The 12,021-nt window shown below is 32.0% G+C and overlaps 2 protein-coding genes across 2 annotated transcripts; both read right to left on the reverse strand.

Annotated features, from left to right (window-relative positions):
- Window positions 1-1,566: 1,566 nt before the first annotated feature.
- Window positions 1,567-2,904, reverse strand: LOC122588245 (ATP-dependent DNA helicase PIF1-like). Its single transcript, XM_043760365.1, has one exon. It carries the CDS (start codon window positions 2,902-2,904, stop codon window positions 1,567-1,569), a length of 1,338 nt encoding a protein of 445 aa, XP_043616300.1.
- A 2,006-nt stretch (window positions 2,905-4,910) lies between these two features.
- LOC122588246 lies at window positions 4,911-6,688 on the reverse strand. The gene is made up of 4 exons (XM_043760366.1): window positions 6,637-6,688; window positions 6,324-6,521; window positions 5,785-6,226; window positions 4,911-5,655 (listed from the first exon to the last, which is right to left on the reverse strand). Exons 1-4 carry the CDS (start codon window positions 6,686-6,688, stop codon window positions 4,911-4,913), a joined length of 1,437 nt encoding a protein of 478 aa, XP_043616301.1.
- Window positions 6,689-12,021: the final 5,333 nt, after the last annotated feature.

The raw sequence follows: 12,021 nt of genomic DNA on the forward strand, positions 1-12,021 counted from the left end.
CCGTCGTCCCCGCTGCCGCTCCCACCATCGTCACCACCACCACCTCTACTATCACTACCCCATCGCAGTTACATTGTGCAGGCATAAGTCTATATTAAAAAAATGATATCGATAATGGATTGTAGTTGATAGTTTATTAGTTGTATTGACCCAACCCATGACCACATTATTTATGAAAGAAATGGGTTTCATGTGTTCATCTGGATTTTGTATGTCATCCTTAGATTATAGGCATTATAGGTTATTTACAACTTAAAAATACGGATTAAATGTTTTAATTATATTATTAATTTCAGAATGGGTTATCTTTAAAAAGATTTCCTAGTAATCTTCCAATAAGTGTGTAAGTTTATTTGTTAAAATATACATATCCTTTGTTATTGTTAAGATTTCCTATTAAAATGATTTGATTATTATAATTTCATAATTTTGTTTTTTGTCAAACAACTACTTTTGAAAAGGTAAACAAAAGAAAATAAGTAGAAATAAAATAACGTGCTACGCTGGATAAAAACATATCATCAAGTCATTCGAGCTTCCTGTTGAACTAAAGTGACCTTTTTGTCAATTTGATCTAGTAGTAGCAAAAGCTACATCGGCATCGGCCAACAATTTAAGTTCGAATGTGATCACCATTTTCTAATACCATGTCAAAATTGTCGTCAAATCAGGTGTTCATATGCAACAATAAATTTTTTAAAATAAGTATGTGTTAATATGGCATACTGCACCATCAAACTCATAAAGACCATTATTGCAAAATTTTCAATACCCTTTAGCCATATGCCATTAACCTATTAAACACATACTGCACCATCATTTTTTAGCAACAATTCCTCAAGTATTCTTTGAAACACAAACACATTCCATCACATTCAACAACCAAATTTCAACACTTAAGCCCAAAGTTTTGAGTTAGTTTTTTACTAAATTTCATAAGTTACAACCAAAACACAACATTACTAATATTCTACACACTTCCAGGACCTAATACTGGATAATAATATAAAGCATATATTTCTTATCCAAAAAAGCATACTTTACCTATAGCTAGAAAAAAAGCAACTACTTTTTCATACTCACAATTTATCAACCAAACTATGAGTAGTTTTCATTATTAGCTTCATCACATAACGAATAAAACGACAGACGTTTCACCATATTCATCTTTCACTTTCACCTGAACCTGGAATACGTATATTAGAATACACGGCATTTTAATTAAAACGTGTATGCACAAGTAAATAAACATATATCAATCAAATGTATATCATACCTGTTCTACCCTGGAGGCAATTTCATCATTAAGTTCAGTAGTAGAAGTTTTTCCTTCACATACTTAAATCTAAAGTATCTCCCAGATACTCGTATAATACTATATCAAGCATCAAATATAGCTAACATTAATCATACACTGGCAAGACTCCCTATAAAAACAACAAATAATTGGTCAGAATTTATAGAGAAAAAACAGTCAATTATATTTTATTAAGCATATGAAGTGGAGTTTGTAGGCTTTTTCTCAAAAGCAACACCTACCCTAAAGGATGATAACAATCAGACCTTCTACAATACCTCTTTGTATACAACATTGGTTGTATACCTACTTCGTTTACCTTCATTGTCAGCAATAAAGATCTTTATCCCATCTTTACTCTTAACCCTAGATAGTGCAACATAAAGTTGCCCGTGAGTGAAAACAGGTTTTTCAAGGTAAACGCCAACTTTAGACAAACTTTGACCCTGGCTTTTATTTATGGTCATCGCAAAACACAGTGCTACAGAAAACTGCCTTATCTGGAATTTAACTGGCATGCGTTTGTCTGAGGAGGTCAATGGCATTCTTGGTATGAAATGAACGTTTCCAATATTCGTACCAGTAATAATAGAAACCTCTATAACATGTTTACCAAGTCTGCGTACTAAAAGTCGAGTTCCATTACACAAACCAGCCGTCTGATCAACATTCCTTAGTAACATTACCGGAACTCCAACTTTAAGACATAATTTGTGATTTGGAAGTCCGGATAGTTCAACTTTGTTAAAAAAATCAGGAGTATACAAATCTAAGTTGGAGTTCGACGGATTGTCTTGTTTACAAATGCTATCTGAACTCAAATAAACTTTTTCTTCACCTGGCAGCATCTCCATAACCTTATCATTAATTTTCTTAACGACTTCATTTGTTGGAGCCAATATGGCTTTCTCTTCAAAATACCTGGCTTTTGATAAGCTCGTCTCCAACTGATCATATATTGTGTCAATCATGGACTTTAGAGGATCGTCTGCCTCAGGTAGAAGAATATCTTTGGGAATCTCCATTGTTGCTTCTCCATCATTTGGCTCAGATACATTACCATTCCCAATTCTTAATATCCAATCAGCAAATTCTTTGGTCTTTTCCAGCTCCACATTTGAAGACCCAGCACTCAATCTCATATTTACTGTTAGCTTTAAAACAATACAATGTTTCCATAAATTAGACGAATTTATAGAAGCATTTACAATGTCTTGTCTTCCACCCCTAGACATAACGGGAAGGATTTGACGAAAATCACCACCAAATACTATAAGTATCCCTCCAAAAAGCTTGTTAGCATTGTTCATGTCGTTTGCTTGTAAAATGTCCCTCAATGTTCTCTCAAAAGCTTCAAAACAATGTCTGTTTATCATTGGTGCTTCATCCCATATGATCAACTTAGTTTTTCTTAGAAGACCAGCAAGATCACTATCAGCACTAATTGAGCACATAGAATCTTCCGTGATATTTATTGGAATGTGAAACTGAGAATGTGACGTACGACCACCACTCAACAACAGAGCTGCTATTCCACTGGAAGCTACATTCAAGACTATTTCATGTCGAGAACGTACAGCTGCAGATAAAGTCTTCCACACATACATCTTGCCAGTACCTCCATATCCGTATAAGAAAAACATACCCCCTTCTTGTTTTTCAACAGCATTCAATACTTTCTCATATATACAGTTTTTTGTTCTTGAGTTAGATTACTGTATAAGGAATCATGTTCTTCCCAAAGAGCTGAAACAGAATATGACAGTGCTGATTCAATTAGTTTATTGTAGGCTCCGGAAAAATGACTGTCATCTGGATACGACATATTACAAACTCTTTTCAAAGTTGAACCATTACGCTGCATAATTGTCTCTATCTCAACTAACGTCTTGTTCTTGAGTTGTTCATCAGATAAAATAAGACCTGTTTTTGACGAAAGGAAAAAAAATCAGCATTTATTTTATCTAGTAATTTGGAATTTTTAGCAGCAATTAAACTTAAACGATTTATCTAATAAGTGAAAGAAAAAATAATTTGATTAATATAAATGTAAATTCAAAAGTATTACAACTTATAACCTGGAGTACTGCATAAGATTTTTTGTTTGTGTAGAATTCCATCAGATAATAGCAACCATGTTGTCTCCCATACTTCTTCAGGCTTGCTTAAGCTATCAGATACAATAAGCCTAACAAACATGGATCTTAAATAACTTCCGGAGCCCCAATGGATTGCTTCTTCAATTCCTTTAATGTATTCTTGGTCGTCATCCAGCAAACCAAGCTCGGAACATGCTTCTTTAAAAGTGAGGAATGTCTTACCATTCACAGTTTTTATATCTTCAAAACATGTAGGACCCTTGACAGTGTTCAATAGAATTCTGAGATAATATAAATCACCAGTGGAAGGATAAGAGTGAAAAAGTCTACCAATGGTACATGGTTTTGAAGGACTGCAAGGAAGCCACTTATTCTTCCCAGCCTTCCAAACAAAGCTTTCAGGAAACTCCATATATGTCAAACTTCGAGCTTTTCTATATAGTTTGTTGCACTCCATCCAACCCTTGAATTTAGATACGTTTACAGATGAGTTTAAAAAATCATCAATCATGTTATTCTCATCATATGTAATATGAATATATGATGCTCTTCTTCAAGATGAAGGGGTAGTCTCACAATGGCAGGTTTCCTATAATGAATTTCGAATGAGAACATTCGCCAGCCAGCTTCACATGCAGACACATATCTGCCATCATAATACTCAATAATTTCCTCTTTCTCCACATCGTACACTTCAAATGAAACTCTATCTGGACCCTTATTTATATATTTGAACAAATATCTTATTGAACCAACCTGATTACACCATTCAACATTCAGATGAGCCTTGTATTTCTTTAACAAATATGGATTGTACCCAACGACGAATCCATTATGTAACTCGTTTCCCCCCTTACTAACTACAACCCCATTATCTCGACGTCTATAAACAGGGTACCCATCATCATCTACATAAGTTACATCACAGAACTTCCTTGGAAAAATTTTGGTGCATTTGTTCTTCACGGTGCATGGACTTGATGGTTTCATAACACCACACGGACCATGAATCATGTACTCCGATACTAAGTTATACAATCTACGATCAGTCTTGATGTCAGGTATTTCAGCACATATGACACGGTCTATGTGACTCGGCGTAGGTAGCTTATCCTTCTCATTTAGAAATATACATATATGGCTGTGAGGAAGACCACGCTTTTGGAACTCAATTGTATAGACAACTACAATCAAACAAATGCACAAGATACATTACCTATAATTGAATTATGGAATCATCAAATTATTGATAACGTTATTTATCGTAATATGTACCTAAATTAAAAGTACACCAAAGTATGCGAGACAAATTAATTACCTGCGACAACACGCCCAAAAATTTGATTATCCTTTGTATCTTTAATCAACGCATCAAGCTTCATCTTGAACATTCTGGATAGAATTTGTGGCTTGTCTTCAGCATTAAGACCGCATTTCTTCAAATGATGTTGTATCTCTGGCCATTTTGGATTACATGTGAATGTCAAGAATATATCAGGATTGCCAAATCGTCTTCAAAGTGCCATTGCATCTAGATAATTTTGACACATGTATCTTGATCCCCCTGTAAAAGATGATGGTATAATAACACGCTTGCCAATAGTTGAACCGTCTGTAATGCCAGATTGAACGGCTTCTTCAACTTTCTTATAGCTTGTTGTCCGTAAATTGCTTTGGTTATGGCATACGTATGAAAGCCTCTCTATTTCCATCATCGTATATGCATCAACCATGTATTGTTGGAACAGCTTTCGTGAGTAAAGTAAAAGTGAATAACCGTTCATTCTTTCTTGAATGGTGTACGCAAAATATTCCCTCATAGTAACTGTTTTCTTCTTCTTTGTCTTTGTCTGGGAACTTTCACTATGAGGAATATCAGTATGATATCCATCTTCACCATACACATATATCAATGTATACTGAAGAGGAAGGTACGAAGGATGGAGTTCACTTATTCTTTTGAGCTGTCCATTGTGACTCTCTAGCAAAATATCTCTTTTATCAGTTGAACTAAAATCGCCAACGATGAGAGCGGCCACTTCATCTATAGTTGGAAGAGTATAATTACGGGCATCATTGTCTCTTTTACCTATAAGTTGAATAATAAATCTTTCTTGATCATTTTGAGAATACCGATCTCTTGCCATTATAAACAATTTTACTAATGGACTGTCAACTGTATCCAAAAGGGTCTTTATATCTTCAATTAGATCCAAATTAAGTTCTTTGTTGCGTCTGCTGGACTCATTACTGCCGGATCTGCACAGGTAGATGTAATAACATATAAGTGATTACCATATATATAATATATATACACATGTAGTGTATAGATACCACTGAGTAAGAACAGTTTTCAAAATCCAATTGAAAACATATCTTAATACAAACTTCATGGCATTCATTCGATTAGCTGACTCATTTAACGTATCATATATGTACAGTTGGCAGAATTTTGGAGGCTCTCCCGATTGAGGTACCAATGAACCGGCTGTATGAAAATTTTGGCCATGTAACTTATATGTGTATGGACCACTACCATCATTGACTGTATGATCAACTTTCCCACCCATAGATGTAAATGAAAACATCATATTGTATGCACGGATGTTCTCAATATAATGCTTGCTCATTGGATGCTCATGAGATAGGAGATCAACCAATAGCTGTGGTGGAGGCTTTGGAAACACATTAAGAACGACCTTCCCATGTGAACAACATAATGCATAACCATGTCGAGATTTTTTTGCACCACCAATTTTAGTTTCTTGCTGCCACATGTAAGCACCACAAGAACGACATTTATGTACACAATCTCCATGGTCGTAGTAACCTGTTACATATTAATAAATATCAGTATTCTATTGATCTTTATAATAATAAATTTTATATCTATATCTATATTTATATATACGAAGACATAAAGTTACCTTCTGAATCACTTTCTTTATGGTTATCAGCAGCGTCGTCATCAAGTATAATTGCTGATTTATGTAGGTTGACAACCTTCCTTTTTTTGGGCTTATGTGAAGAACTCCCACATCCATATGATTTCCTTTTATTTAAATGAGATATCGATTGTTGGCTTGATGTACTACCAAGGTATGCTACTATTGAGGTACTTGAGACTGGCATTCATGTATATGATATAAGTCTTACAAATGTGAACAACATACACAAACATGTGCAAACTTTTTAGAGTGTATTCTTTGAATTACTATTCCGATAAAAGAAATTTTTTACCTGTATTTGAACATCCACTTCCGTTAGCACCAGCTACAATTGGATTTGACATTTTATACATCATATATTGTTGATGGCGATGATACGCATTCAAATCGCGTCCTCGAATGCCTTTTTTTTTAAGCATAATTAACTTTCTTTTTCGTTTAGCAATAAACGATATACACTTTGACGATTGTCGTTTATTCACTGCATAGACATTGGCATTCCATATTATTATACAAAATATGTAAACGTATTGCCAACATTTAATATGTGCTCTGATTATATACCTTTCTACACCAAAAGAAAAAAATATATATTTGAAATCAACCTCTACACATATCTACAAACATCAGCGTCTTATACATAAAATCCAACATATATATAGTATAAGTCCTAAAGAAACTAAACATATCATATCATAATAGGAACACTGTTTACAAAATCTATATATATATATATAATAAGTACGTACTCCGTAATGAGTAGTTAATAGAAGCACATACCTTTTTTCAAGTACATAATCAATCGACGGTGTTTTCTTGCTTCAGAATATCTAAATCTCATGATCTCCTTGGTAGACATGGTGGTAATTAAATATAAGTTTATAATCGGTTGGTTGTTGTATGGTTCAATGGAATAAGGTTTTGATTATAAATATGTATATGTCGCGCATAAGATTAATGTACAGACAATTTGAACATTCAAATTAATTTTAAATAAATGGCAGTTGTTTGAGTATTGAGTTGTAAAAAGCGACCTACTTTTTTTTGAACTTCTACATGGTTATTAAAATTAAATTTCAGATTCACTTTTCAAATTTTCAAAGTTAGGGAAAGTTAGTCACGCACGGGCCTACACAAAAAAACCGCCATTTTACATAAACCGCCTCCTTATGTTTGCTATACAAAAGCCACGTCGGATTTACAGTGCATAGATTGTTTTCTAAGGAATGCCACATAGGACTAACTTAAAAAAACCTAAACCTAAGTAATCATTTATATAGTGTATAGATTACTCCAATATATATCAATATATCCTTATGAAAAATGATAAATTACCTAATAAATGTTCTAGAAGATCAATAGTTTTACGAAGATCAATATATGAATATGTAAACCCCAAAAAAGAGGGTATAGTTTTGATACATTGGCTATATTGATAGTGTTACGAAGATCAATCACTAATTATGCAAATAAAATGATCAGTACATACGTATGGAGGTGGAATACATTTGGATATACAGTGTTTGGCGGTTGTTTCTATTATCATTATTACTCCAATAAATATCAAAATATCCTTATGAAAACTGATAAATCACCTAAAAGAATTTTATGATATAATAACACTTGCATAAGACCATTGCCATCGGTTAATAATTAGGATGTTCGGTCGGCCATAAAGTAGAAAACAAATATTAGAAGAGGAAGAAGCCAACCAACCAAGTGGTTTCACCCACTATTGTTCAAGTTTAATTCGACGTGGCTTATTCTGAACGTAACACCACATTGTATTCACTTTCTTGTGTATTTATACTAGCGATTTCTCGATTGTGCAATGCACAACCCCCTAATATTAAGTTTTTAGTTCTCTTAATTAGCTATGCAAGTTAATTCGAATCAACGTTGACCTAGTTATACTTTTTTGATAAAGTGACTGCATGATGCATGTGTTCATTTTGATTACCAAGTGCAAATATTGTCTATAGTTTATGGACAAATACGAGGTATGTGTTTTGTATTTAACTAATAAAGGCTTCACTACTTAAAAGAAAAAGTCACTTATGGAAAAATAAATATAAAATTTACTTATAAAAATGTGTGAAGTAATAGTAACAAATTTATATTTTGATAAAGAGCCTTTTCATTAAACATTGTCGACTCACATGAAACAGGGGAAAAAAACCCATGTCTTTCCCATGCCTTTTTACCTATCATGTTTACTAACGTACGACTTTACCTACTATTTTGTACTGTTTTCTCTTATCGAATTATACAACACACATATGAGAATGTGTATTACCTATTCTACCTCCCTTTTCTCACATTTAGTACCAGATCATATCTCCAAATTAAATCTATAGTAAATATTAATGACATTTACTACATTTAACTTTTAACAATGTCTTTCTACCTCATATAGCATCCATAATTAAATTTGATCTTTAACATTCGCATTCAATACTTAATAATAAATGACAAAGAAAAGGTACATAATTATAATTTTAAAAAGAATAATATTTGAGATTATTAAGTTTAAGTATAGATGGTTCACCAGATATCTTGTTTACGTTTAATTAATAAGAAATACATTATTTGATTATAATAATTTGCAGTACATTAATCATTGATAGTTATTAAGCCGTTCGTTTAACTAATGAGTATCATCATGAGTCGTATTATCGATTTGATAATTCCTTGGACCAAAAGTAAATAATTGGTTTATCATTTATCGATTTTCCAATATGAACTTCATAATTTTGTTTAAACAGTTTAACGACATTTTTAATTTTTGTCATAGCCTAATCGTGATCATTTTTATTTTTGTCAAAGCCTGATAGTATGTAAATCATCTCACTAACCAAAAATTTATGATACAAAGTATAAACATATGGATTATTATATAGTTTATTTAAAATTTCAACACATTGTTTCTTGTTCATAACAATACAATACAATAAACACATATCAACACCTATTTGTATGATGATTAGTATGATAACGTATTTTTGAAGTAATTTTAGCATTTGTATACTAAAATTTATATTATACTAGATTACATCCCGTGCGTTGAACGTTTATATCTTATTTCATACTAAATTATCATAAAACATATGCCTAAAGAATAGTCGTAGAAGTTAAGCTGTATGATTACATATAATAAAGTAGATATCGATATAGATTCAAATGCAAAAACCTAGTTATGCTCATTAAAAGCGTAAATGTCCATGAACCCCTTAGTCATGTAGAGGAAGTTTTCCTATCAAACTAGCGACCCTGCAACGCTGCCTGGCAGTGAGACCCAGAAACCTTGGTTGGTTTTAATATACTTTTACAGGGATTCGAACCTTGGTGATGTTCCACCAAGTCGTTTTTTTGCGGGGGAGGGGGGGGGGGAGGTGGCCATAATCCAGATGGTTTTTTTAGTTGGTCTACATTAATCGAGGTTTTTTCGTTACAATGCCCACCAAATCAAATAATAAGTTAGTTATTTGATCATAAACATTGATATGTGTCGTTTTTTTCCAAAGGTGATGAATCGTTGTCACTATATGTAGTAATATAGAATATGTACGTGTAAGTTAATTCATGGTTTAACGTTTTTTCCAAATTTTAAATACTCAAAAAATAAGGTTTTAATTAATATTTAATATAGATAATAAATATTTAGAAATAATTAAAGATGATGTGATCCCAAACATAAAAAAGATTGCATGTTGTTTTAGTTTTCAAATATGTTGATTTAACAATTTTGAATAATGTCAATGTAACATATACAAAAACAAATGAATAACAAAATCCGTTATACTATTGTAAGGATGCACCCAATGCCATCTACAGATAGCTTTTTTTAAAGATTTTTCAAAGCTTTTTTATAGACAACCCTTATTGATAAATAATACACACTTTATTTAATGTGAATAAAAATATAAAAGTTAGTCATGCAAGTGTGTATTGTGGACAAAAATGATGTAACAATAAGATATGAAAGTTCATCCCTAAATTGTAAATTTTTATAATTTCATCCTCTTTAGTGTGAATATAGTTAGTGTGACAAACTTTTATAAATTGTTCACGCTAAGTATAGATAATCACACTATTATTTATAGTGTTATATATATGTTTTGAGAATGTGCATAGAACTTCACAAAAATTTATGTTCGTTCTTCAATTGAGGTCTTCTTTTATATTGAGTTTTTGTTAAATTATTTGTTAGAAGTTTAGCTCAGCTCGTGCAACGCACGGGCCAAAAACCTAATATAATTTATGTTAATTCATAAAAGAACACCTCCTTATTTTTAGAAGTGTTGAAAGTTGTGTAATATTTTCAATTAATACCCCTTTAAAATATTTTTACATACACTATATCTTAACATTAAAGATTAAATTAAGCTATTAATCCAATATCTTTTAAAATTTCTCTATTGACCCTTTACATCAACTATTTTCACATCAATAATCAACACCACTCGACGCCGCCTCTACCACCAACAGTCACCCCCACCACCATACCGTCGCCGCCATAACCATCGCCATATTACGCAGGTACCACGCTAATTAATGTTAATAAAAATTAAAAAAAAATGAAAAGAAAAGAAATAAATATACTTATAATAGAATTTAAACAAAAAGTAACAATATAGCCACTGCTTATAAGTAGATATTATATGTGTATTAGAAGATGTATTATGTATTTATAAATCACTATAATCATGCATATATTTGAAATAAAGTTTTAACCTCTAAATAATTTTACAGGCGACCAATGGGGTTGGATGTCTTGAACTTAGGGTATTCAACCAGCGTTTGAGTCATGGGCTGCATCCGAGACATTTATGTAGTTTAAAAATATAATTATCGTTTAAAAAATATTAAGGAAAAAAATAAATTTGATTAGCATATATATAAGAACTACTTATTATCGTATAGATGGAAACATAAGACATGTTTAAGGGTGACCACATATAGTTTTCACCTCTACTGAGATTAAGTGAGTTTTTACATTCAGATCTCTGGTGATAAGGGTTTCTCATCAAAGTGTTAAAATTGTGGATTTTTTATGCGAAAATGCTATCTAATACGGATCCGATTAAAACAACAAATGAAAATAATATTTATACGCTAATTTAATTAATAATATATAATATTTAATGTATATAATATATAAATATATTTTGGTACATTATGTGTCAAAAAAAAATTTCAATTCATCTATTTAAAGTTAGAAAATATATCAGCAACAAATTGTTGGTGCAATGGATGTGGGCGCTTATTTTCTTCTCACAGGTGACAAGTTCTAGTTTTGCTTTGCATTATTTATGTTTTTCGTTTATTTAAGCTACTTAATTAATTAATTAGTACCACATATGCATACGTGGCAACGTTTAGGAGACAAATGCCGTGAGAACGTCACGTAGGAAAAAAATGATGTGGCAATTAAAGAAGTATGTCACGTATGCGTTTTGAGATAGAGAATTATATATATACTAGGTATTTTACCCGCACGATGTGCGGAAAGTAAATAACTTGCTTAATACATACATAAAGAAGGTTTTTCGGGGAAAAATATACGCATATATGGGTTCCCAATAACTGTTTAACGCATTAGTAAATCATTCAATAAGTTTACTATCAAAAAAATTAATATGATATAGTTCATGGTCTATCGTCGGATCAATACTAT

Source organism: Erigeron canadensis, chromosome 2 (genome assembly GCF_010389155.1).
Source record: "Erigeron canadensis isolate Cc75 chromosome 2, C_canadensis_v1, whole genome shotgun sequence".
NCBI classification, from domain to species: domain Eukaryota; kingdom Viridiplantae; phylum Streptophyta; class Magnoliopsida; order Asterales; family Asteraceae; genus Erigeron; species Erigeron canadensis.

Excerpts from the sequence above, each read along its gene's own strand:
- LOC122588245 (XM_043760365.1), bottom strand. The coding sequence starts at position 2,904 with ATGTATGTGTGGAAGACTTTATCTGCAGCTGTACGTTCTCGACATGAA.
- LOC122588246 (XM_043760366.1), bottom strand. The coding sequence starts at position 6,688 with ATGTCAAATCCAATTGTAGCTGGTGCTAACGGAAGTGGATGTTCAAAT. Across the intron at positions 6,227-6,323 it reads TAAAGAAAGTGATTCAGAAG|GTTACTACGACCATGGAGAT; the intron begins GTAACTTTATGT and ends AATATGTAACAG. Across the intron at positions 5,656-5,784 it reads AATCGAATGAATGCCATGAA|ATCCGGCAGTAATGAGTCCA; the intron begins GTTTGTATTAAG and ends CTACCTGTGCAG.